Source organism: Heterocephalus glaber, unplaced genomic scaffold (genome assembly GCF_053883595.1).
Source record: "Heterocephalus glaber isolate CG9 unplaced genomic scaffold, H.glaber_assembly_v1.0 deba00001431, whole genome shotgun sequence".
In the NCBI taxonomy this organism is placed as follows: Eukaryota; Metazoa; Chordata; class Mammalia; order Rodentia; family Bathyergidae; genus Heterocephalus; species Heterocephalus glaber.
This window is the reverse complement of record NW_028258295.1, coordinates 2453465-2480180: the sequence shown is the minus strand read 5'-3', so window position 1 is coordinate 2480180 and position 26716 is coordinate 2453465. Positions and strand designations below refer to the sequence as shown.

At 38.1% G+C, this 26716-nt stretch overlaps 2 protein-coding genes across 14 annotated transcripts in view; both read right to left on the bottom strand.

The window, feature by feature from the left end:
• Positions 1-12969: 12969 nt before the first annotated feature.
• The window catches only part of Crtam (cytotoxic and regulatory T cell molecule), a 91979-nt gene continuing 78232 nt past the window's right edge, over positions 12970-26716 (bottom strand). The window contains exon 7 of the mRNA XM_087212585.1: positions 12970-13155. The gene's annotated coding sequence lies outside the window, so the exon portion shown is untranslated. The remainder of the gene's footprint in view (positions 13156-26716) is intronic.
• Positions 12970-26716, bottom strand: part of Jhy (junctional cadherin complex regulator) — a 70151-nt gene continuing 56404 nt past the window's right edge. For 6 of the 13 annotated variants that reach the window (XM_004870903.4, XM_087212579.1, XM_087212580.1 and 3 more), the window contains 3 exons: positions 18762-18842; positions 17859-17987; positions 12970-15811 (listed from right to left, as the gene is read on the bottom strand). In XM_004870903.4, the coding sequence (XP_004870960.2) occupies positions 15614-15811; positions 17859-17987; positions 18762-18842 (408 nt within the window). In that variant the 3' untranslated portion in view covers positions 12970-15613. Of the gene's footprint in view, positions 15812-17858; positions 17988-18761; positions 18843-18874; positions 20959-26716 lie in introns of those variants that run through there. The other 7 variants (XM_087212577.1, XM_087212582.1, XM_013067859.3 and 4 more) reach the window with 4 other exon arrangements.

Here is a 26716-nt window from a genome sequence, read left to right as displayed (position 1 = left end):
TTCTATGAATGCAGCAGTGGGCTTTTTCTTTTCTTTTCTTAAACAATAGACTTACTGAGAAAACATTGCCTGAGGTAAAGATAAGAGCCAGAGAGAGAGAGAGAGAGAGAGAGAGAGAGAGAGAGAGAGAGAGAGAGAGAGAGAGAGAGAGAGAGCTTTACCCCATCGCATCACTTGAAGGCAAACTACTTCTTTAAAACATCATCATTGTATAGTATAGCCTTTTCCAAAGTGTTCAGTGATCAATGAGCTTCTGAGTCAAGGATGGCCAGTATATTTCCCTTTAACAGATCAGAAAATTGGGGCTTGGCGATTAAAAGAGTCATCCATGAAATCCGGGGTGGCTGGTAGCTAAAGATGGATAAAAATATCTCTTCTGATTCCTTGTTCACTTCTTTTTCCTCACAATTTTATTTATTTTTCTGGTAACAATGCATCATTTGATGTCTTTTTCCTCTATCACTTTAAAAGAATGCCACTTTTCTTTAGATTGTGTACATGGGTATTAAAAGCATATTCAGGCTCACATTTCTCTTCTTCCTCTCTGTTTTGTTTTGTTTTGTTTTCTTTAGTGGTGCTGGGGATACCCAGGGCCTCAGCCTTGCTAGGTAAATGGTTTTTTACTGAGTCATGTCTCCAGTCAGACACTATCATTTTAATGCAGGAATTTACTGCAAATGCTTTACAGCAAAAGACTTGGTAGGGAGAAGGAGAAAAAGTGATTTGTCAATAAGAATGTACTGGTGACCTGGAATAGAAAGTAGATATTATTAAACAAGAGAATGGAGCCACGGGGGAAAATCTCAAATTCTAATCCCAGGAAGAACAACTACTAATAGATTTGGGAAGAATCATTAAAATGAGTAGAAATACTGTTGGGGAGTGTGAGTGTATGTGTATGCGTGTGTAAATTAGATGGTGAACACAAACTTGAAAGTTCCATGCGTTTATCTTTTTCTTCTCGTGCCCTACAAGATATCAGGGTTTATTCTGTGTCCATGAGAGCAGAGTAAGTGCATCTCATGACCTTTTGTCTTGAACAAGCAGGTAAATGGGAAACTATTAGCATAAGCACAGCTCTAGCTGATTGGAGTCCTGGAGCCCAGGGAGCCTGGGTCTGATTCATTACCTGAGCATTAAGTATGGGAAGATACTTGGTCCCCCTTACTCTAGTCCTCTCTTTATGGCTATTCCTAGCCAGAATGTTTGGGAAGGAAAAAGCTAAGAACTGCAGTACCAGTCATGCTAACTGTGGTACAGTTTTCTCATTTAAAAAAAAAAAAAAAGCCTCTGAAATTGGTGGTAAACAATCCAATAGCAAAGTTCTCCCAATTTCCTTTTTTTTTTCTTTTTTTTTTAATACAAGAGGTTAGCGATGGTGACAGAGGATAGACACAATTCAGTCTCAACTTAATGTAACATGACATGACAGTACTATTTGGTTTTTTGGCCTTCAATACTGATCAAAGCCTCCATAAACTGAAAAGGTATTTTGTCTGAATTACAGAGGTTTTGCCTCAACTCAGTGTCACTTGGTGGTGAAGATTTGACAAAACTATGCTTATTATGATATATTATAGAAAGACACAGAGAGATCTGATTTTGAACATATAAAAACACCTTCAGATAGCCAAGGTAGGCAAGTCATCCCATATTTAACCCAAATATAACAAATTTATTTTTCCTTATTTGTTCCCAATACTCTATCTCTGATGGACTTCACAGATTTTCAGAAAGGAACTCTTGGTAATATTTCTGTGCACATGACACAAGAACATAAGGAATGGACAACATGCCATCTGGCACAGTATCAGCTGACAGTGACACTAAGAAATGCTTGACCAGAATCCATGACACTACTTCAAGAGACGAGGACTTGCTCTTGTGGATGTATTTGATAATTAGAAAGATAAAGATGTGGAGAGGCAGAGCAAGCAGGATGCTTTCTGGTGCTAAGAGAATTGTGCAATAAACATATTTAGTTTGAAGTAGTGACTCTTGGTCTTCCTGAATTGAGATTAATATACATGCACAAATAATTTGCTAATTGAAATATTTTATATATATTTATGTTATGTTTTTGGCATCACATTTTAAAAAGGATGTTGACAAGCTAAAATTTATTCAGCATATAGGAACCTGGATAGTTATGGGTGTGCCCATAACAAAGAACTCATAAATAACAAAGAACTCTAAGGTTTTTAGGCTAGAGGAGGAAAGCTTTGGGGAAGGGGAAAGAGTTTAGATATGGTAGTTGCATTTGGATGGTTGCAGAGATATTAAGTAATCTAGGGTATATCTATTCTGCTATGCTACAGATAGTAGGGTCCCAGGGAAGCAGATTTTGGAACAACATTTGTGTACCTCCTATCAACAATAGAACAGGTTAAGCCTACAAAACACTAAGCACCTGTACACTGGAAAAGTTTAGGCAGAAGCCAGAAGGCAAAACCTAAAGGAGGAAGTTGGGCTAGATAGCTTGTGTGCTGCTTCTCCTCCATTTTCCTCTTCCCAGGCCCTTTGCAACTGAGCTAAACCCCAGCCTTGTATGCTTTTTCTTAACCATTATGATCCCAGTATTCTGTCTTCTTTTTGTAAGGAAAGGAACTGTAAGTTCTAAGCTATTAAAGTTATTTGTTATTTCACTAAGATGTCAGTCCATATACTTTAATTTAAATAAATACATCCATAGCAGTTAGAATTAAGAGAAACAAGAAAGAGAAGAAAAAGAGGTTTCTTTATTCATTGAAGAATTTCCAGCATTTCAAAATGAAAAGAAGGTGTTATTCCACTAAGTTAAGGACAAAAATACAGTTAAGGAAGAAATTTTTAGTGTTAGAAGGGTCATTTGACAAAATCTAAGCCCTTCATTTTATACATGGAAGAAATCAAGCCCCAGACGTAATGAGTACCTTGCCAATGTCACATAAATAGTGGCGGAATTAAGCCTAGAAACCAATTTTTTTGTTGTTGTGAGTATTTGGGACCAAACCTAGGGGTACTGTATCACTGAGCTACATACCCAGACATTTTATTTTTTATTTTGAGATAAGGTCTCACCAAGTTGTCCAGGCTGGCCTTAAATTTAAAATCCCCTGCCTTAGTCTCCCAAGTAGCTAGGATTACAGAAGTGTGCCACTATGCCTGGGAATTTTAAATGTTAACACCTTACAAGCAGCTCATGTTGTAATAAGTGATGGTGGAATTACTGTCACTGTAGCACATGGAGGACAGCCTTTTCATAACAAGTTTGGAGGTAAGAAATTATAGCTGCAAATTAGCAACATATTTTCTCAACTTTTGGAAACATTTGTTTCTGATTAAAGGAATCCAAAACTTAAATGAGCTTTCTTGGGAGGTACTAATTCCTTAGTGCTATTTTCATTCAAGTCAAGGTTGCATAAGTACTTGCTGGGATGTTTCAGAAGATATTCCTGTAGGATGACCTCGTGGTTTTTAAGAGACTTCGGGTTTCTACATTTCTGTAGTCTAAAAGGTTTTTTTTAAACTTAATTTCTCTTAATTATAGATGAAGCAATTGAGAGTCAGATTACTTGTCCTAAATCACACAGCCTAATTAGTTTGGTAAGTTGTGGAATTAATATTTCTGGAGGTCAAAGATAATTCCAGTAAATATTTAGGAGTGAAAATTCAAAAAGTTCTCATGCTTTCTCCCCATTGTATTTTCTGGTTATAATCCCTGTTCCCTTCTATTCTTTCTCTCTCAGAATTCCCAACGTGTACACCAGATAACAATTTCCTCATGATTTTATTTATAGTAATTCTATGAGCCTTCTGTAGTTACTGCCTTTATAGTAATAGAAAATCACAGTTGGAATTGGCATTATAAGCCATTGGCTAGATGGCTTGGCTTAGAGGTATAAATCTTTACCTTGGTTTTGCCAATGATAACATCATTTCTCTTAGTTGGCATAAGAAAAAAAATGAGTTTTGTCTAGACAACTTGTGGGAGGAAGGGCAGCAGAAAAATTAATATAGTGAAGAAACCTGAAACACTATATATTTTTTTTCATTTTCTCATATTAATTCCATTCCCTTCTTTCCTTTCCCTTACCCCTCCCACTTCCCCTTCCCCTTTGCCCCTTTCCTTCCTATTTCACATTATCTATTATACCTTTTAGTCTTTATTTACACTTTCAGTTTCTCACACCAGAGAAACTATTCAGTATTTACACATGTGTGTCCTGTTTATTTCACTTAAGAGTATCGCCTCAATGTGCATCCGTTTAGCAATAAATGTCTCTAATTTCTCATTTTTTATGGCTGAGTAGTACTCCATTTTATATAAAAAAACACATTTTCTTGATCCAGTCTCCAGTTGATGGGCAATTGGGCTGTTTCCAAGTTTTATCTATTACGAACTGTGCCGCTATAAACATGGGTGCACGTATATCACTGTGGTTTGATTCTTTTAATTCTTTGGGGAAGATACCCATCAGGGGTATAGCTGGGTCAAATGGGACTTCTAGTCCTAGTTCTTTGAGGTATCTCCATACTGATTTCCACAGTGGTTGCACCAGTCTACACTCCCACCAGCACTGGAGCAGGGTCCCTCTTTCCCCACAGCCCCACCAGCATTTGTTGTTGGTTGATTTCATGATAGCTGCCATTCTCTCTGGAGTGAGGTGGAATCTCAGTGTTGTTTTCATTTGCATCTCTCGAATTACTAGTGATGTTGAACATTCCTTCATACGTTTATTTGCCATTTCTACTTCTTTGTGTGAGACAAAGCACAACTTGAAAAAAATGTGTTTCCAGGGCCTGGGATTTAGCTCAGTGGTTCCGCCACCTGCCTTGCAAGTGCAAGGTCTGGAGTTCGATCCCTGATATGAAAAAAAAAAGGTGTTTCTGGCTTCTTAAAATGACACACTAGCAAGCATATACATTAGAAAAGAAAAATGAGTAAAGTGACCAATAAATCATTTAAGAATGGTGAGAAGATGTGGGATAAGAGCTATGAAAGTGCCTACTGTGAGGCACTTGGATGAAAAGAGCTAGAGGAAGATAATAAATTACAATACAGAACATATCAATGGTAAAGTTTTTTATATCAACTTCACAGGACTACACTTATTGCTACATGGTTAACTGAAAGGTAAGTCTTACGTCTCATATTATAAAGGGGTTATTATGTCGCAAAGGAATTTTTTTTCTTGCAGTACTCGTGATTGAACTCAGGGCCTAGCACATGCTAGGCAAGCTGTCTACCACTGAGCTACATCCTTAGCCGTTTTTAAATAGTTTCATCTTGTTCTCATCTTTATTGTCCTACCTCTTAGGCTAAGCCTGGATTTGTAAGCTCTGAATGAAACAGGATTCAGCAGGTCTCATTAGGAATGTTCTCTTCTTCCCCTTACCTGTGCCAGCCTCACCCTATCCCAGGATTCTGCTAACCCATTTGGTGACAGATATAATGCTATAGAGTGAGGAAAGTTAGAATTTGAATTCATAAAGACCCTCTTAAGTGACAAAAAATTGTCTATGGTTGCAGTCTTGAACCCACCAAGGGAAATCCTAAATTTAGGCTTCCTTCTGAAGCTTTTAAAGAGATTTTTCTAGCTTTAAAAAAACGTACTTTATAAGCCAAGTCTAGGGACACAGGCCTGTAATTTCAGCACTCTGGGAGGCTGAGGCAGGGGATTTGCAACTTCAAGCCCTGGGCAATTTAGCTACTTAGTGAGACCCTGTCTCAAAACAAAAATTAACATAAAAAGGTCTGGGGATATAGCTCAGTATGAAGGCCTTGGGTTTAATCCCCAGTACTGCAACAAAACATAACACCATCAAAAAACAAAACAAAAAACCCCTACACTTTATGAATAAATATTTGTGATAAAAATAAATAAAAGAAGTATTTTTAAATATTGACTAATATAAACTCGGGTGATTAACTGAACATTTCTAACATTCCTTCTCTCCTTACCCTCAATGCTACAGTTAATGGAGTAGTTGGGTGCACTTGCCAATACCCCAGGCAAAGAACAGCCAGCTAGTCTTTATTCCTCCTCATTGCTTGGCTGGGAAGGGAAATAAGCTGTGGCAACCAATGGCACTAGTGATAAAAGTGTGGCTGTGTATCCTCAGTTTCAAATGGGAGGAATCGGCAAGCTAAAAGCAAACGAACAAGCAAAAAACCCCTCAGTACTCTTGTTCTGCTTTTCTTCCACTTAGTTTTTCTCCTTCAATTCTTAAGTTCTCTATTTTAATTTTATTTTTTATATATTAATTGGTACATTTTAGGTATACAGTACATTTACATTTATCATTGGGTGTTTGTACCTGAACATGATGTATCTTAGTTCTTATTTTTTCCCCCATTACCTATGTGCCCTTCACCCCCACCACCTTTCCCCACCTACATAGACTTTGTTTCCATTTCTATTTTAATTTTAAAGATTTGGATTTCATTATTTACACACACATTGTTTAAAGAATCAAATAGCTCTATAAGGATTTTTTTTTTTTAAAGAGAGCATCCCCTGTTCTTTTCCCCATTTATTCACTACACAGGCCCCAGTTTCCATTTTGGTGGATAATTTGGGGATGTACCTCCAGATTTCTGTGATTTCACTGAATTGCTGCTTTTTGGTATTTTTGTTTAGTAATCATCTAGTGTTCATGATATAAGTTAAAAAATGAAAATTTTATTTTCTTTTTCCCCTACTGTACCGTCTCCATCTGTCTTCCCAACATTGTAATTTTTATTAGAAAACACACACACACACACACACACACACAGACATGCACAACCTCAGCTAAACTAGCTAATCAATTACTTTTCTTTAAGACTTTTAGTTTTCTTTGGAATGAATACTTGTCTTATTTTATCATTAATTTATAATATACTTAATATAATTTCAAGTTTTTCATCTTTGGTCTATATTCCACTCCCAAGATATTCACATGAGTATTTCATTTTCCTGAACAAATCTCTCTCAAAGCCTTCTGATCTTTTCCACTCTGGATTCTATGTAAGTCTGTCTCTCTTCCCTATCATCCTAGGGATTCACTTCATTTTATTTTACTCTTTTTTTCTGCATCTTCTTTCTTGGTTTATTCTGTCTTTTCTCTGGAGCATAGTCCACTATATTTCTTGAGATTTGGTGCCTGAAAAGTAAACGTTTAAGATCATCTTTATGAAAAAAATCTTTATTTCTTTTTTTCCATTAAATTTATTGGTACATTTTAGGTATAAAATACAGTTATGTTGGGCTGGGGATTTAGCTCAGTGGTTCTGCTGCCTGCTGTGCAAGCGCAAGGACCCAAGTTCAATCCCTGGTACCAAAAAAAAAAAAAAATTAAAATACAGTTACATTCATTGTTGGGATCTTGTACCTTTACATGATGTATCTTAGTTCTTATTTTTTCCCCATTTTCTTGCCCTCCCTTCACCCCCTCCACCCTTCCCTATTTACAGAGACTTTGTTTCCATTTTTTCCTTTTCTCATAAAAAAATCTTTATTTCAGCCTAGGGCTTAATTAACATTTTGGCTAAGTATAGAATAGTTAAAAATTAATTTTTATTACTTTTGAATAATTTTTTTTCTCAGAACCAGAGATCGAACTCAGGACCTTGTGCTTGCCAGGTAGGCACAGTGCCACTGAGCTAAATCCCCAGCCTACACTTTTGAATAATTTTAAATGCATCCCTCCATTGATTTTTTTAAGCTTCCAATTGCCATTGTAAGTGTAAATCTACTTTGATTCTTGATTCTTTGTATCCTATTTTATTCATTTATTTATCCTTACCAGAAACTGGTAGGGTATTGTCTTTGTAGCCAATGTACTGACATTTTACAATTATATCTTTTGCTTTGAGTCTATTTTAAACTATTTTTCTGGATACTTAATAGACCCTTCATTCTGAAAACTCACCTTTTTTCTGTTCCAGGGAATTTTCTTGAATTAGTTCTTTGATGATTTCTATCCTTTTTTTCTTGTATTTTTCTTTATGGAACTCCTATCATTTGGATTTTTTAATCTCCTAGATTTATTCTCTAATTCTTAAAATCTTTTCTCTCCTATTTTCTATTCTTTTGCTTTTTATTCTTATTTCTAGGAAAATTCCTGCATGTTATCTTCAAATGGTACTTTTTGCTTTTTAAATTTCTGTTACCATATTTCTAATTCTCCAGATGGTTTTCAGTCTCCTTCTCCTCCTTTTGTGTCTCTGTGTGTGTGTGTGTGTGTATGGAATTGAATCCAGGACTTTCACACTGAGCTATAGCTCCAACCCCTTTTTATCTTATTTTGCAAACAGGATCTCTAAGTGGCTCAGGCTGGGCTCAAACTTGCTGTCCTTCTGCCTCAGTCTCTCAGAGTGCTGAGATAACACTTCCTTCCTCTTAAAGATATTCTGTGTAACATGCTGAGGTGTTGGGAAATCCCAAAAGGCTCCTAGGAAACTGGAAGTACTGTATGCAGCTGGGACTTATTGACTATGAGTTTTACATGGAATAGCATGGCTGAGTTCTTTAGAGAAGCTCTGAGGTCAAGATGTTTAGGTCTTGTCTTTTGGGCTGCTCAGATTCCCCAGAGAAGAATTTCCTAAACTCTTGCTTGCAGGATTAAATCCCAATATTCTGAGAGCCACGTGGAAGTGGACAAGAGGTCTCTGTATTTAGAGCACACATTAGTCTGCATTCTTCACAACAGCTAGGTGGCCCTCACTGTGGAAATGGCAGTTTTGCTCACTGCAGGGGCAGAACCATCTTTTCCCGGGCAGTGGAGGGGCAAGGCTTAGCTACACAGAAATTGGCTAATAGACCTACAGGTCAAACAAACTTTCACAAGTCTTCCTTCATTAGCCCCTCTCCTCTCCATTAACCTCTAGGTAATTGGTGACATTGATTATAGAGAATTTTGGTATTCAATAATGTAAGTCAGACTGATTCTTGGCTTTCCCCTTTGCTAGTTTTGAATTTAGTATTTTTGGAGTCTGTTGGATTTTTTTGTTTTGTTTTGTTAGCAGCTCATTCCTCTGCTTTTATGTTTTCAAAGTTTTGTTACTGTTGTTAGTCTTCCTGTTCTCCCTATTCTTATATGTTTTTACATTTTTAAAACTCTTTATTGTGGTTTAAGTGAGGTCTTGTCAAGGAAATGAAACTTTTGTTCAGTCTTCCATATTTTTGCAGAAGTCTCAGAGGTATTGATCTTTAACTTGACATTTCTCTTATGAAACAAATCTGTTGAGATACTGGAGAGCTGCATTATTACTAGAGCAGATTAAAAGCAGAAAAAGTGAGAAAAGACTTCACTGCTTGGTGACAGGGTAGTGATAGGAAGCAGGGCCAGCAGAGCTCATAATGATTTTGATAGTTGTCTGGATGGCAAAAAATAAAGTATAAAATTAAAATGGAAGATGAATTTGCCACCAAGAGAATACATTATGGGATTCCAGTTATTTTTTGTAGAGATTTCCAGTGGTTTTGTTTGGTGTGTTCTCCGCTTTTTTCTCTTTGTAGAAGGAAGGAAGCATAGAACAGCTGTGCAGAAAGGCTTGTGAGATACTGGGTTGAGGGGACTGGAAGGCAGAGTGAGTCCTTAGCATCATGGTCTGTGGAAAGTCCGGGTAGTTCTACAGGATGTGCTTAGAATTTTAAGGTGAGGGAATTTATGTTATAGTTGGCCTTCTGTACTTGTGGGTTTTGGATTTGCAGATTCAGCTAACTGCTGATGGAAAATATTTGAAAAAATTTCATCTGTACTGGCTATGCACAGACTTTGTTTTCTTTTTATTATTCCCTAAACAATACTGCATAACAACTGTTTGTCCAGGATTTACATTGTATTAGGTATTATAAATAGCCTAGAGATGATTTAAAATATATGGGAGGATGTATGTAGGTTATATGCAAATTATATACTATTTTGTATAAGGAACTTAAGCATCTGTGGATTTTATACCTGTGGAGGTTCCTGGAACCAATGGCCCTTGGATTTTGAGGAGTGCTATATTTGACTTTTCTTGGACCCAGGTTAATTTAAAATCTAGCTACTTAACTGACTGAAGAGAGGGGAGAAATAGGATAAACAGAGGAAGCAAAGACAGACAGACACACACACACACACACACACACACACACACTCATACATATACAGGCTCCTGACGAGAATGATGGAAACAGAACAGGCAGAATTGGAAAGTGATCAATTAAGACATTAAGTGTTTTGTGACACATGTACGCATCTGTATTTTGCCCTGATAACAAGGCCATCAGCTCATTTTCAGAGGGCTGCTGCCTTCTTCAGCTCAATCCTCAGATCAAAGCAAAACTGTCTGCTTGCATTTTCCAATGAGAATGGGGATGCTAATTTATACTTCTTAATGTGTAATGGTAAGAGACCCCTTCAATTAACAGAATTCTATAGCCAGCAAAATAAAAGGTATACAAAGAGGTGCAGGCTGGAAGAGCCGAAATTCTCATTAAATCAAAAGGTCCAGTATTCATTACCTCGTGCATCTGGGGCTAAACACTAAACATGGGGATCATCAAAGGAGATTTAATGGGTTAAATTGAGAATATAATCTAATTAAAATATTAGACATGACTAAATAGTTCTTTGATATTCACCTAAAGCTTTCATTAAAAATAGGTGCTTGAGGTTTGTAACATAGGAGATTATCAATTTTAAGTAGAGACAACAAATTTAGGGACCTCATCTGTACTACTTCAAAGTGTCACCATAGTGTGGAAGCTGGGGAAATGGAAAAGACCTCACTGCCAGGTGACAGAGTGAGGATATGAGACAAGGCCAGTTCGGCTTCATGATTCTAATTTTGATAGATGTCTGGGTACCAAAAACATAGTGTAAGATTAAATTGGGAGAGGAATTTGGCACTGCAGAAAGAGTATATATTTGGCCCAACTTATTTAGCACAGACATCACCACTGGTTTTATTTGGAGAGTTCTCTACTTTCCTCTGTGTAGGCAGTTTCCCAAAGGATGGATGATTACACTTTCTGGGTTTAAAATTTCTGACAGTTGTTTCCTCTACCACCAAATTTGCACCATAGGTATATCTGCTATTTCAACATCTACTGCAATTGTTTGGGACCTCAGCAATAGAGTGTAATCTGAAAAACCAGGTTGGCAGCCACAGTATCAGGGCTGGTGTCTATGAGCTGCCAATTCAGTGAAAGGGTGTTTGTGAACTCTTATCTGAAATTTTCAAGGCTTCACTAAATACATTTGCCTGGAATGCTCACATTATTATAATCCTCTCAACCTGTTAGACCTGTTTAATAGCAGAAGACCATTTATCCAACTTATTGAAAATTAATTACTTACATTACCCAGGTTTATAAGGGGGAAATGAAAAAGCAATGGAGAGGCAGCAAGGGAGATAAATCCTGTCCACCAAATTCTTTTTTACTCTCTTCATATTTTTCAAAGAGTTCTGGTATTGCAGGTAGAGAGAGCTGAGAAAAAAATCCTATTTGTTTTGCATCTTATTGCATTTTGAAATGTATATTTTCATAACATTTTGGAAAGGTGCCAACTTTCCAGTTATTTTATTGAGCCCGAATTAAGTAATCAAGATGAAAAATTAGAATATTTTCAGGCTAATAAATAATTTAGGGAATGAGATGAATGGATGAATGGATGAATGGAAATTACCATCAAAAGTAGATTAAAAAAGCAGATATTTACTTAGGAAACTGAGATATTTTATGCTTTCTCAGTCCTATTATGAGAATAATGTGTGATTTTGCTTGATGAAGCTACAGGGTGAAGAGAAACAAATACTGGGATTAGTCTGGAGGCAGTGGGGTTAGGGGATAATGTTGAATATCAGATTTTCAGCTGCTCTGCGACCCTACTTCAGTATATATTTTTAAAATGGAATAAATTTTTATTAGAATGGATACTTTATCTTTGCCTTATCTTTATAGTACAGAAATAATATTATGTCTGGCATTATATAGTCAACTTGTAAGATATGAATCTAGGGAGAGTGAGCTCTGTAAGGTTAAGCAAAATCCACAGTAACTAAAAAATTTCACTCTGTGCTACCATTTTCAATCCTTCACTTACTGGGAAAACAAAGAGGCAAATGGAGGATTTGTATATCTCTTTTTTGGAGGGGGGTTACCAGGGATTGAAATTAGGACCTTGTGCTTGTGAGGCAGGTGAAGTTGTGTATCTTTTTGTCTCTCCATTTTTACCCACTGAAAATAGAGCTTATAGAAACAACATCAGGGAAGAGAAGCCCTATAGTCATCCTATGAATACTTGAAATTGGATGAAATATACATTATTTAAAACTTACTCAGGTAAAAGGTGTACTTAGGAGGAAAATCCTGATTTTTTCTTTAACAATTTTCTAGGTTCAAATACTCCTAATATACTGGCAATATTATATATATTTTGAAGCACATCTTGGGAGAGAATTAGCTAAACTTGCCCTGATATCTGCAAGACTATCACTCAAATTCAATTCATCTTCTGCTGCTTTTCAATAAGTAATTAGAAAAGAATCCTCCCCTGAGTTGATCTAGTCTGCTATTGTAGGTCATTTGCTAGGAACTCAAAGTTCTCAATTAGCTCCAGTGTTGTTATAATTACTGGACGTGTTTTCAAACAACTCCCAGTTAATAACTGTTGGGATGAAGAGTCATTTTCTCACTATAGACTACACTGTGCATGCTCATGCTTGCTGCAATGTTTTGACAATGATTCATTAACCAATAATAAGGCCCCGATTGGAACCATTAGGCATCAGTGCCTTTGCTAGGCTTACCTTTTATTTTGTTCCTCGGTATTGTCTTTTCTTGACTTGGTTTCTGGATAACTCCCAAGAGACTCCTTACTATACAAAACAATATCAAGAAAACAGCTGTCATTAAATTCAGCTACTTGTAAAAAAAAAAAAAAAGCTCCCTTTAAGAGGATGCTATTGTTGGAAACTCAAGATGAAAAAACACTGCAGAAAGGAGGCTGTAATAAGAGCGAATAGATGGCTCAAAAGGCCTTTATTTGTACCAGCTCACAGAGATTAGGCAGAATTATACCATGTCTTTCAATGCCATATATAACATCTGGTCAAATACAGGGCTTCTCTTATTACATCACTGAAGTTTAAAGTTCCTTGTTTTCTATCAGCCAGGTTGTTTCTATTTTCTTGAGTATCTGAAACAGAAATGTTATAAAATTGGTCACTGATCCACCTAGGTTTAAAAAAGATCAATATTGTTGTTGTTAGCATAGTTTAAAGAAAGAACAAAAAAGTATTTGTCATTTATTGTTTGCAGTCTCTCTCCTGTCCTAGGGTGGTGGTAGCTTTGTGACATTCCACTGAAATTACTATTGTGAGTGGACTTGGGGCTCACGGGCCATTCTAATCCATTCTTAGACTTCAACTTCAAACTTTCAGCAAGCAGATTTTATTTCTTTAGCCAAAGTCATTTTAGATGCCAGTTGGCATTGTATAAAGAATTCTGATGTACATAGTCTTCTGTGTTGGATGGTGAAAACTGGCTTTGGGGACAAGGAGCTTGCAAAAGTGTGGTTTGACATCAACTAAGCCACTTAACCTGCTTGGTTTTGACAGGATATGTAAAAGTGTTGGAAGGATTTAACCACAGGACCAAAGGCAAGCTATCAGAAAAATGGTGATGGCAAGTTTAGAAGTGTTTCGATGGGGTAGGGGAGAATGTCTTTTATCAGTCAGCATCAAAGTTTGAGTTGCTTTCTATGTGTATTAGAACTTTACCAGTGTTGGTTAGAAAATCTGCCAGATTGTACATGTTTTAAAAATCATCAGGTACATAGTAAGGTATATTTCTAAAAACTGAACTTAAGGAAATTCAGGCCCAGCTTGAAATTCATAGCAATTATGTGCTCCTTGCCCACACCGAGAAACAAGAACATCCTCTTTCTACTGACAAGGAACCCAATAGCACTGTTCTTGGTGTGCAGAGACCGGGGACTGAGACCTGGCTGCTCTCCCATTCTCCTGAACAGAGCAGAAGGACTTGAGTGTCACTTACCTTTCCTTGGCCCCTATTTCCTCTATTGAAAAGTTGGCAGGTGAACAAGATAAATTCTTTTCAAGCGCTAAATTCTTTTACTCTAGTTGAAATAGACAATTTAAAAATTTCACTCTGTTCCTTTAAGTATGAAAGTATGGGACTGTCTCTATATGCATTCTTTTGACATCCCACAGTTAGTTTAAATTTAAAGCCATTTAGGAAAAAAATTAATGTTTCTAGAAATGTCTTCACCATGTATCCTGAAGGATACAAAATACATTTTAAAGTAGTTTGACAAAAATACATTTTAAAGTAGTTTGGGCTGTGATTTTGTGGCACTAACTCCTCATATATTATTTTCCAAAAACCACTGAACCATGATTTACCAGTTTTCTTGTACTCTTCAGATATTTATTTTTCCAGACTCTCAACTCTAAACTGCTTCCAGTTTCAAAAAAAAAGTTACTATAGACAGCCTTTATATCATATCATTATATATGTAAAATATATATAACACAGAATTTTGAATTTCCAAAGCTAGTCTTTACGCCCCATGAGTAAACAGATCTGCCCTAAACTGGTGTTAAAATTATACATTTTTGGATATGTTCACCTGAGAATGCAATGCCCACCAAATACAGTGAAGGAAGTAAAAAATTAAATATATTTAGTAGTTTTAAGACTGGAAAATTTTTACCCGCCTCACCACATGGGTTTGCTGTATAAAATATCTTTGAAAAGTGGGGTGGGCAGGCAACCCACTTTCCGGTCCCCCTTCTGTCTCTCTTAGGCAGAAGCTTTCTTTCTCCCAATAAATATTTCCTACTCTTAAAAAAAAAGACTGGCAATTTTTATAATACATCAAAATATATAAATAAATTGAAATATTTATTAATATCAAATTCAGTAGTAAAGTGTAGAATATTTCTCTTTTATCTAATATTACTTTTTATGTGGAAGCTTACATTTGACAATATTTTAAGATATTTGTGGTGGCAAGATGCCTAGCAAATTTATATACTTGGTTTTGATAAAGTGTATTTCTCAGAGTTGCCTAAGTTGGGCATTTCTGAACTTGTTGGGGATTTATAACTAATATTTTGACACTGTGAACGATACTGGAATTTGTTCTATTCTAATAGATACATCTACATCTACCTTCATTCTTTTTAAATTTTACATACAAATCCTTGGGTAAACTTGCATATTTGAGTAATATTTTTGAAATGTTATCTCAGAATTTACTGATGAGTACTGATGAGTTCATTTTAAGAGAATCTGAAGTGTTTATATTTAATTCTGGGTAATTTCAAGGTTTTCATTTGCTAAAGAAGGGCACAGATAGTTTAAGAAATCAAAAGATCCGATAAGAAACTAAAGGTTTTATTCTCTAGTTATTTATCAGCCCAAAATTCTAACTGATTTGAAAATAAATAATTAAAAATATTTTCTTGCTAGAAGGTGAAGAATGGGACCATAACATGACAGCCCCTATTAAATCCTGTGCAGTGTTTGAATGATGGTACTGGGTTATCATTCACAATGCAGATGAGTTGGTTGGAGTTTTTTCTGTGTGTCTGTTCTTGGAGTGTTTTTGATCTCCTACCAAGTGCTATCTAGACAATATGAAGAACTTTGAAAGCAGCCACAGCCTGTTTTTCCCTCTCGTGTCTGCTCTGTAGTATCTCTAGTAGGGAGATTTCAGGTAAACTTTCTTCTTTCCCATCATAGGTTGGATTTTTTTTCTCCTTTGTTGTTTGGTCAGTCAGATTTGATTGTTTTGGTTTGGGGATGGTTTTTGCATATTCCAAAGCCTGAAAACATAAAGATAAAATTTTATTTAAAATAGGAAGCAAGCCCTAGATTTCTTAAATTAAAGCTAGTCTGTATGTTTATTCATAATACAAATGGAGACATTGATTGCTACAATATGAGTAGAAATGGAGATCAAATAGAAAGTGCAAATGCAACAAAATACCCAGTTTAAGCAAAATAAATTAGCCACAAAACACTATGTTGCAGGGAGGAAAAGACTTGGAGAATGATGCATACAGCTATTGTGTTCCTTGGATATTTTCTTCATAAAACTGAAATTTTACCACATATTTAAAAATAGATTTTTTTATGTGTCTGATATACTTACTTTTTTGCAGCCTTATTAAGATCAAACTTCCATTAGGGAGTTATTAATAGAACTTGCTACCCAAAGAGGATGTTATAGTTTGAGACCAAAGGTATCACTGTGGTGATGTAAAATTGAGCCTCCTTTGTTATACTAACTGTTCTGGTTTGTAGACTCTTAGAACTCTAGAAAGTATTAAAGGTTGAATTATTTTCTTTGTTTAGCATATCAGTAGAAACCTAGAGACTTTTCCCAGTGATATCAGTTCTTAAAGGCATGATAAAAATGAAATCACTAGAGCTGGAGGTGTAGCTCAGTACAGAGTGGTTGCTTAGCATGTGCAAGGCCCTAGGTTTGATCCGTAGCATAACACACACACACACACACACACACACACACACACGAGGGAAGAGAGGGATAGAGGTAAGGAGAGAGAGAGGGAGGGAGGGAAGGAGGGAGAGAGAGAGAAAAAGAGACAGAGAGAAGAGACAGGGAGAGACAGAGACAGAGAAACAGAGAGAGAGAGAGAGAGAAGGAGAGAGATCACCTAGTATTAGTTCTAAATCTTTTTTTATGTCAGTTTTGTATTTTAAAAAGAGTTTACTTAGTCTAGGGATTTAGCTCAGTGGCACAGCACCTGCCTGGCAAGCCTGAGGCCAAGTTCAATTCCTGGTACCAGAAAAAAAAGAAAGAGTTTGCTTATAGCTGAGATGGGAATGGATAGCATATTTAGGTCCTAGAAGGGGAAAAATTCTAAAACATAGGAAAAAATGTCCCGATTATTTCACTGTGTACAGGTGAAATCTATAGGAACTTCTAATTATAGATTTGTGGCCTTGAAGCTCTTCGTGGAAATATAATGGATTGGAGAAAAAAAGAAAAAGTGGCACCATGGAAACTCAATCAAGAGGATTGAGGCCTTCAAGGTCTGAGGAAAAAGGCAATAAATAGAAAATATGATGGTCTCTGAAAGAGAACATGAAGTACCCATCCCTGAAGGCATCAAAGGATCATTTATCCCTCATGCAAAGGATCCCATATCCTTACTGGGGTTGTCTAGATCAATGGAGGCAGAGACTTGCACAGCAAAGCTCTGGGTCTCTAGAGTACACACTTCATTCCATCGCAACCCTTGGGTGGATGACATCTGAGTGAGAGAGCGTTCTGTATTTCTTGGAATCATTTTTCTTTGCTAGAGGAAAACATATATTACAGCCCCTATGGAAAACCATAGGGGAATGAACTTGAAAGAAGCAAGGAAGGCTTTTCTTTGACATTAAACAGCAAGACACTAATCTGCTTGAAACCTACTTCATGATTGAGAATAAATTGATAGTCAATCAGGATTGCTGTTTTCTTCTAAGAAATCACCTCCCTAGTTACTTTTCACGTGTAGCAAACCTAAAACAGTGTACTTGGAAGAAACTATGTGGAAATAATGAACTTCAGGAAAATAAAAAGTCTAATCTTAAGGCATTGTGTATGCTTGCTGTGGTAATATGGATATCTGTGGGTGACAGGTAGTTGGAGGACTGACAGTTACTAAAACATTTCCTAGGTTCCAAACACATGGGCAATTTTTTTTTGGTACCAGGGATCGAACTCAGGACCTTGCACTTGCAAGGCAGACGTGGTGCCACTGAGCTAAATCCCTGGCCCTCAATATTTTTAAAATTAAGAAGTAACAAAAATTTTCTTTTAATTCTGATTTTAAAAATGCCTTCATGAGAATTTCTTACCTTCTGCCGAGGAATGACCAATTTATTTTCAGTTTTTGCTGTTTGTGGTTTGGATAGAATAGAGAGTGTCTTCATGTTGTACTCCTTAACTTGTTTTGCATATTCCTTTTGCTGTTTTAATTTTTGCATCTGTTTGGAGAAGCAAAGTTATGATAAATCACAGGTCCTGCTAGCTCTCTCTGCTCTCTGTTTAGAATGACACTAGTTTCAGGGAGCCAGGCATTGCATCAGCACCACAGGAAAAGTGGATCACCATGTGTAAGGTGACAGCAGTGAACTGGTTAAGTTAGTGTTTCTCCTTGAGTTGCACTGTGATGAGGACATCACTGCAAACAGCACACCCAGTACTCTCTTAACAGTGGCAAATCACTTCACCCCCTTCTTTGTTGCATTTACCCAATTTATTTTCATTTTTGCTTCCAACTTTAAACTATACTCTTTTTACGCCTGAGTGCAACTGCAGTTAAAACACATTAAATGAAGATCTCCTTTCACAGGAGAAAAGAGAATAAAGTGGATGCACTTCTCAGGGGTTGGGGAACTCAGACCTAAATGTCTTCTCTGCAGCCACTCTTCAAAATTATCAAGACTACTCTGTCAGGAAAGACCAATGGCCACATAATACATGCATCCCTTTTCAGGTGCATGTGTCCCACTTTTCCATGCAGGCCTTCAAAAATAACTGAAGGGTGGTGGCTAAAACAACACTGGCTAATATTTTTATTTTGTAGTAAAAAGAGTGGCTGGGCCTCTGCTCTATTTCCAGGGCTATGTCCAAGGATTTCTGTTCAGTGTGAGATATCTGAATTGGGCTTGGTTTGGGGAGCACCTCTGTATAGTTTTGCTGAAGGACAGATGGGCGAGGTCAAGCCTGAAAGAACTGTTTCTGCATATCTCACTCACTTTGTCTCTGATGGACTCAAAGTCAGGTCCCAGGCCTCCAAGCCTCACGTCTCTTTTTTGATAGCCTTTCAGCTTAGAACTCTGAAAATACAACCACAGAAACAGTTTCTTTTAAAGACTCGTGTCCCTCCTCCCTCAAACAGTCATAGTTGGATAAAGGGAGAAGGAAGATGATGAACAGAAGCCTGTGTGGATGGTCAGAGAATGGGAGCATATCCTGACAGTTCTTCCATTCTGATGGTAGTTACTGGTGATAGTCTCTTTGATAATGTGTATCTGATTAGCTAACATGTTTTGACTTTCCATTTCTGCAATAAAGGAAACTGAAATTCTGAAAATTGGAAATAAAAATTTCAAGCTAGTAACGTGCTGTCTTGTTATTCCTTTTATTTTTTTTTTTGGTACCAGGGATCGAACTCAGGACCTTGCACTTTAGAGGCAGGTGGCTGCATCACTGAGCTAAATGCCTGGCCCCCATTTTTTTTTTTTTGACAGTCTCACTATAAAGTTCAGGTTGGCCTTGAACTCACTAGCATAGGCTGGCCTTGAGCTCACAACCATCCTTCTACCTCAGCCTCCCGAGTGCTGGAATTACAGACGTGCACCACCCTGGCTGGCTGTTATTACTATTTTTAACAGAACATATACATTGCCACTTTACCACCGCTGCTATTCCTATGATATCTAGTCTTGAGTAGTTTTCTAAATCATATGATTTCCCTGGAAGAGGCAATGCAAGTCCATCAAATAAGCACATGGCTTCAAAAAGACAGCCCTTGTCCAATGAACTTACACTGTTGTCCATGAGAGGCACATAGGTAGCAATCTTAGAATTCTGCTATTGATTGTTGGGAAAAAAAAGATAATTGTAAGGTAAAAACAACTATAATTCATTCCTAAAACTCAAAGGAAAGTAACTATTTAAGAATCTTGGCAAGACCCACTGAAAAATTCATTTTGTTTGGTTGGTGTGATTTTTTGATATTTGGAAGGGCACACAAAATTTTACATTTAAACTCGTATTAGTATTGCACAAATAAAAGGCCAGAGCAACAGAGTGAGGCAATTTAATTATCAGATTATGCCACTTGAGCACAAGAGTAGCTAGGAAAAACCCTAATGTTCTCCTGGCAATAGGAAAAAGACAACACCCAAACTGTAGCTTTTGACATCAAAACTGAAGTTTAGGCTTGCTACTTCATTGCTCCTTAGGAAACTAAATATTTTTGTTTTTCACTTCATTAATTAACTTGGTTTCTTTTTCTGGGAGGGAAGGGGTAGGAAAGAGATGATCTGTATGACAGTGATTATCTTAGGGCACATAGAAGCTGAGTAGAGTGGAGAAAAAGTACCATGCTGAAGAAGCAGCTGTTCTGTACTAACTCTATGATGCTGCCGGTCTGGATGTGAAGGTCAAGGCACAGCATTTTCTTAGGTTTAGAAAGCTCCTCTTAATTATTTTGTTAAGTTCAGATAGAGACAGTATATCTAGTGAGCCTTTAAGATAGAATTTGATAGATAGTCCAGTTAAAAGAAAACATTTCATGTTTGACAGAATTACATGTATCTCCATAATCTCAAGAATGAATTGATGTATACACATTGTGCCAGCCATTACAAGAACGTGTCCTACTCACAGTGGTGTATTGACTACCAACACATCATGCCAATTAGCTTCTCTGAATGTGAGGCTCAAAAGCCAAACGTAGTCATCCCTTGGATAGTAAGAGTCTGGTTCCAGGACACCTCACAGGTACTGAAATTTAAGGATGCTCAAGTCTCTTATATACAATGGTGTAATATTTGCATATATCCTACACACACTGTCCTGTATACTTTGAATCATCTCTCAACTACTTATAATGTCTAACACAATATAAATGCTATGGAAAGAGTTTTGTATTGTTATTTAGTAAATAATGACAAGAAAACTGTCTTTACATGTTCAATGCAGACACATTTCTTTTTTTTAAAAAAAAAAAAATTTCAGTCAGCAGTTGGTTGAATCCACAGATGCAGAACCCATGGGTAAGGAGGTCTGACTGCATTCCTCGCCCTGTCCTCTCCACAGTGAGTGAACATCCTCATGGTACACAATTAGTTTTGGAAAACTCTTATCAGGCTGGGACGGTCCCTCTCCTGTCCTTTCTTCCTTTCCATGAGAGTGGATGTGATTCACAGAGCTGAAGGGGGAATCCTGCAGACAGGAAAGAAACCATAGGGGAAGCACACAAATTTTGGTTCTGATGTTTTGAGCTATAGAAACACCAGTGCTAACAGCCACCGAACTGTACATTAGCTGTGTGAAAGAAAACAACTCATATTTTTGAAACTCCTGGTAATTCTGTTACTTGCTGCTAACACATTATTCCTAATATTTCATTGTTTCAATGTCACAATTCAGAAGGTGAAAATGATATGCCACAGAGGCCATAGTTCTCTACTATAAGGATTAAAAGTTCTGTAAACAGAATTTGCCCCGTTCAGTGTTAAACACTCATGGTCAAAAGTCTTTCAGTGCATCTAATTCTACAGAGTGAGAGAAGAAAGAATTGTAGTTTAAGGAATCCTTTGGATTAAAATCATTACAAATAATAACTCTCCTGTAAGAAAATAGAATTTAGCTGGGTATGGTGGTGCATACACTTGGGAGGCTGAGGCAAGAGGATTGTGAGTTTGAGGCCAGCCTGGACTTCACAGCAAGACCCTGTCTCAAAAAACAAAAAACAAAACAAAACAAAACATCACTTACACACACTGAAAATTATTTTTTTTTCACTAAGCATTTATCATTACAATCTATTTTGCTGAAGTTTTAAAAAATGTGATTTTTAGGCATAATGTCCTATTGTCTAATCATAGTTAAATTGTTTAGGTCTTTCTCTAAATGTTCACCATTTAAGGCACCTGAATAAGCATTGTTTGTGGGCTACTGTGATTATTTCTTTAAGATGTTAACAGAAATGTAATTATTGAGATCAAATGAACATGTTTATCAATTACACTTCTACTAGCAATGGAGCAATAAGATTACTCTTTTGTCTAAACTTTGATTACAATGTACTGTCACATTTTAAAACCTTTAGTAATTTTTAATAGGTGAGTGAACTCATAACTTACACTTGCAGTTGCAAATTTGCTGTTTTTCATACATATGCATCTGTGACACTGTTTTGCAATCACTAAATTACTATTTATTTGGTAGAGTAAACCAATAATGAAAAGGAAGGAAATAAAACCCTACTCATATCCAAGCCATAAATTCAATTTGTCCAAAGATGATGAGAAAGAAATGATCAGTGCCAAGAAATCTCATCCCTAGTCTGAAGCAGCTTAACTTTTAATCATTCCACTGAATCACAAAAGACACATTGTGAAGCATGAATAATTGCTCATTGATCTCCAGCCACAGTTCTTACTATCACCTTGAATAAACATCTAGCTTAGCACGGAAAAACATAGTCAAGGGTCTGGCACTGCACATCAAAATGAAGGGAGAGCATGTGGCCCAATAGGGCCATCCCCAAGTGCTGCTGATCCCTTTACGGGAGAGGTGACTACAGCAAAGTGACGTTTCTCAAGGGACAGTGGTGGCTCCTAACAGAGTTTGTTCTGGGTGACTGGAAATGAAAATCCTGGATTTGCTGACGTTTGGCACAAGTAATCTTGAACTGGTTCTTAGCAGTGTAGTTCTGTTTGATCTCGCTCCATCTAAAGTCTTTTAAACAGCTTTATTCAGAAAGAATTCACATACCACAAAATTCAGTCATTTGAAGTTGTACAGTTCAGTAACTTTTAGTATACTCACCACGTTATGTGAACATCACAATCCAATTTTAGAACATTTTCATCACCCCCCTCAAAAAAACCCCTCCCTCCTCCCCTTCCAGCCCTAGGCAACCACTAATCTACTTTCTGTCTCTCCAATAGTCCTTTATTGTAAAATAATCCCCAGAATTTACTTTGATTTACCTCTCATCAGCTTTCCTAAGACTAAAAGGTCAGAGTAGTACAATGCCAAAGTAATAGCAATAATAGAAATAATCAACATTGGCAGTACTGTTAAGTCTCTGAACACGGGGGAACAAGTTGGAAAATAGAGGCACACTCTCAACAAGTCCCTGATGGGGTCCCTTGCTTGACTTTGCATAAACACACACGAGCTGACATCCACTGACCCTGGCACTGTCTGTAGGCTGTTAGGACCCAACCAGCCCCTCTGATCCAGTGCTCACAGTTGGCTTCAGCAAACGATGGCAAAGGACTTTCCTGATGGATGGTTTCTACCAGTAACTAATCACAACTCTTCTCAAGCCAGATGAGTGATTTTTTATTACAAACTTGGGGCAGAGCATGCCTGAATTGAATATGACATTAACTCTTCAGTGAGGACCTGTTTTACTCTGAAATGTTGTACCCTGCTTGGGGCATAGTGCAGAGCTATTGAAAAAATTCCTTGGATGTGTAAGTGTGAGAAAGTTACTGAAAAGCAGGACAAAAAACAATGCCTCAAATTCTCAGGAACAGCAAGTGAAGGAAATTTGTTCTGTGGTTGCTAAACTTAATCCAAATAAACCTCTTCTTCCAAGGAGTCAAGCAGCAATACCCAGATTGTCTGTGATAACAAACACCCAAGTTAATTACTGCCGCTTGACAGTCAGCTACCACAAAGCTCCCTAATCAGCTACTTTGTGGTGGGCTGTGACACAAATATATTTTTATACTGCTCGTCACCTTGCACTATGTTAATCTCTTACTGCCTGATGTCTGGGTTTAATGGCATGGACAATGCCTGGTATTCAGAAATCAGTCATAACAGAACTGCCCGAAGAGGAAAGGGAGTTGGGCCTATTACCTTTACAAATCCTCAAATTTTTAATGTGATTCAGGGTGATTCCCCTGGAAACTACCAGATTTGATGTGACTAGCAAATGGGCATGACCTGGATAATGATTCCCTCTGTCTGGTGCTCCGGCTACCTGCTGTCTTACATAAATAGCTTGGTTCTAAGACGTTTTAGCTTCTGGAATAGCTTAAAGGACAGAGTGCTTCTGTGCATTTGTCAGATGTAGGTTGAAGGCACTGGGCTGAGAAAATGGATACATATGGATTGTGACATTCCTGGCGGAAAGCAGGAAGAGAGGGATTTTCCCAGTTGGAAAGAGGGCTTGAGAGGCAGTAAGTGGAAATTCTCTTTCCTCTTCTCTTCCCTCTCATGCTCTTAGACTTATGGTGACACATTATCTCCAGGGCACTTTCCTCTATTTTTTTTTCTCAGTAAAACATGAATTCAAATTACTAAAAGAAGGAAGAAGGAAAAGAAAATTAACATATAGTATGTCTCTTTTTATTAGGGAATAAGCTAATAATACATTATTTCATTTAATCTCCCATGAATCACTTGCCCAAGTCACAGCGATATTAGATGACAGAGCTGAGGGTTTAGGGATGACCTAGTCCATGACTTCCAGTAAATCCTGCTGGCCAAGAACTAAGTTTAAAAGTGTGTACTTTTAACAACAGCCTAAAGTTGGCAAGAACTAACAGGGATGGTTCTCTTCTGAGGTTCTATGTTTGAGTTGTATTTTAGGCCCTGGCAGTCTGAAGTTCTGGAGTGAGCAAGTTGTCTTCACATTGAAAATATGTTGGTCCAAAGCTGTGAATACATTTTCTGGTAGAAACAATAATACTATATATGATGTCCAGCTTCTTGCTTTTGTCTACACAACCTATTTACAGAATACTTGAAAATAGTACCAACAGTATTGTAGAACCTCCCTGCTGTGTACTGATGTTTCTGTGGCAAAAGAAAAGTGACCTGTGCTTCCAGAAATGTATGCCTCCTTATTTACAGTGGAACTGGGGTCCCAGACTCCAAGCCAGGACAGGTATGGGGGTGGGGAGTCCCAGCAAGATAGAGGATATGAGGGAGGACAGTTAGGATGAGGAGGTCAAAGAGCTGGGGATTGGGGTGCATGGTGGGAATGAGCTGAAGACCTGGGGCACACAGAAGGCCCCAGAGATGAGCCCTCCAGGAGCAGGCAGGCTTCTTTCCTGTCTGTAGCATGAGCTCAGACCACTTTTGCCTGGATCCTCGTTTTTCTCTTTGAGGGCATCCTTTTTCTTTTCTTCTTCTCCGAGGCCCAGATGAAGGTCTACTGACTTCATGATCCTATAAGTTCCTGGGACTTTTTTCTTTTGGAGACAAGGTCTTGCCTTAGCCTCTACATGCTGGCACATATGTGCACTGCACTGTACACCTCTGCCAGAGCCACTTTCTAAAAATATAAACATGACCATGTTGAAAATTTCTCAATGATCTGCTTCTGGCCTACAGAATAAAGATCTTCTACCCACCCCCCTCCTGTTTTGGGGATTTGAACCCAGGGCTTTCACACTGAGATACAACCCCAACTCTTCTTTCTTTCTTTCTTCTTTTGTTTTTGGGTTTTTTTTGGTACCTGGGATCGAACTCAGGTCCTTGCGCTTGTGAGGCAGGCGGTGGAACCACTGAGCTAAATCCCTGCCCCGTTCTTTATTTTTTGATGTAGGGTTTTGTTAAGTCCCTAATTTTTCCAGGTTGAGCTCAAACTTGGGATTCCCCTGCCTCAGCCATGAAGGAGGTATGTGCCATCACACCCAACCAAGACTTTCTGCTTCAAATGAAGAACAGGATCATCTAAATCTTGCCCCAACCTATCTCTCCACCCACATCACTCCACATCTTGTGCTTCTCACCTTCAGTTACAACAATGTGAGTGCCTGCCAATTCCGAGCATGCACCATACTGTCATAGCTCCTGAAGCCTGGCTTTAGCTGCTGCCCTACCTGAAATGCTCTTGTCTTTCTTCTTTGGCAGCTCTCCACCATTCTCTAAGACTCAGCTTGGGATTATTTCCTGAAGCTTTGCTTGATCCCCAGGTTAGGATCTGTATACCCCTCCATGCTCCTCTGTGCTCCCTGTGATACATCTTATTTTGCTTGAAACAGTATACTGAAGCCACCTACAAGTCTGTCTTCCAGATCCACATAATGCCAAGCTTTCTCTAGGGGAGGGTCATGGCTCATTTATCTGTACATCTCAACACCCACCACAATTTCTAGTAGGAATTCAGAACATACAGGATGAACTGAAGCAACAGTGATCCACTTGACTTGCCCCAGACTGACCTAGAGTGGGTGCCCTCCAGGCTGAGGTGCTCACTGGCCCAGCTGCTGGGAGCCTTATGCTGATGCTTGGCAACTGGGTCCTTACCTAAGAACTGCCTGTGGCTGAGTAGCACTGCAGCTCTACTCAGCCACAATCTCCACCAGGGCAGTCATTCTCTAGTAGCTGGTCAAAATGTTGGAACAAAAGCCAGGGTTCACCACCTAAAAACTGCCAACCTAACTAGGAACCCTCTGAACCCTGGTGAGGCTTCTGCTGCATCTGCACACAGCTTGGCTCCTCCCTCTGCCCACCTGGCCTCCTGACTCCCTCACAGACTTTGTTTCCGAGGGAAACCCTCAGGAAGCTCCTGCACTCCAAGCTCCATGCAGAGTCTATTCTCAGGGAACCCAGCCCATCACAGGCCTGCTGCTTCCAAGCTGACCTGTAATAGAATGTATCCCCCAGCCTTCTTCTTAGTATTTGCTGTGTTTTGGAAATGGTTGAAGTATGTTCCTCAAAGGCTAATGCGCTGAAGTCTCAATCTTTGGGGTGGTGATGATGGGAGGTAACATGGACCTTTCTTTTTTTTTCCCCCTCCACCCTTCCCTGTTTACAAAGACTTTGGACCTTTCTGATGTGGGAGGTTATTACATCTTTGTGGCACAACTCTTGGAAGGAATTAAGGTAGTTCTGGTGGAACCTGGGTTATTTCTTGGGAGAGTGAGTTTTTATAAAAGTGAATATGACTTGGGAGTTGCTCCCTGTCTTCCTGTCTGGTGATGCAATCTTTTCCTCTCACACACAC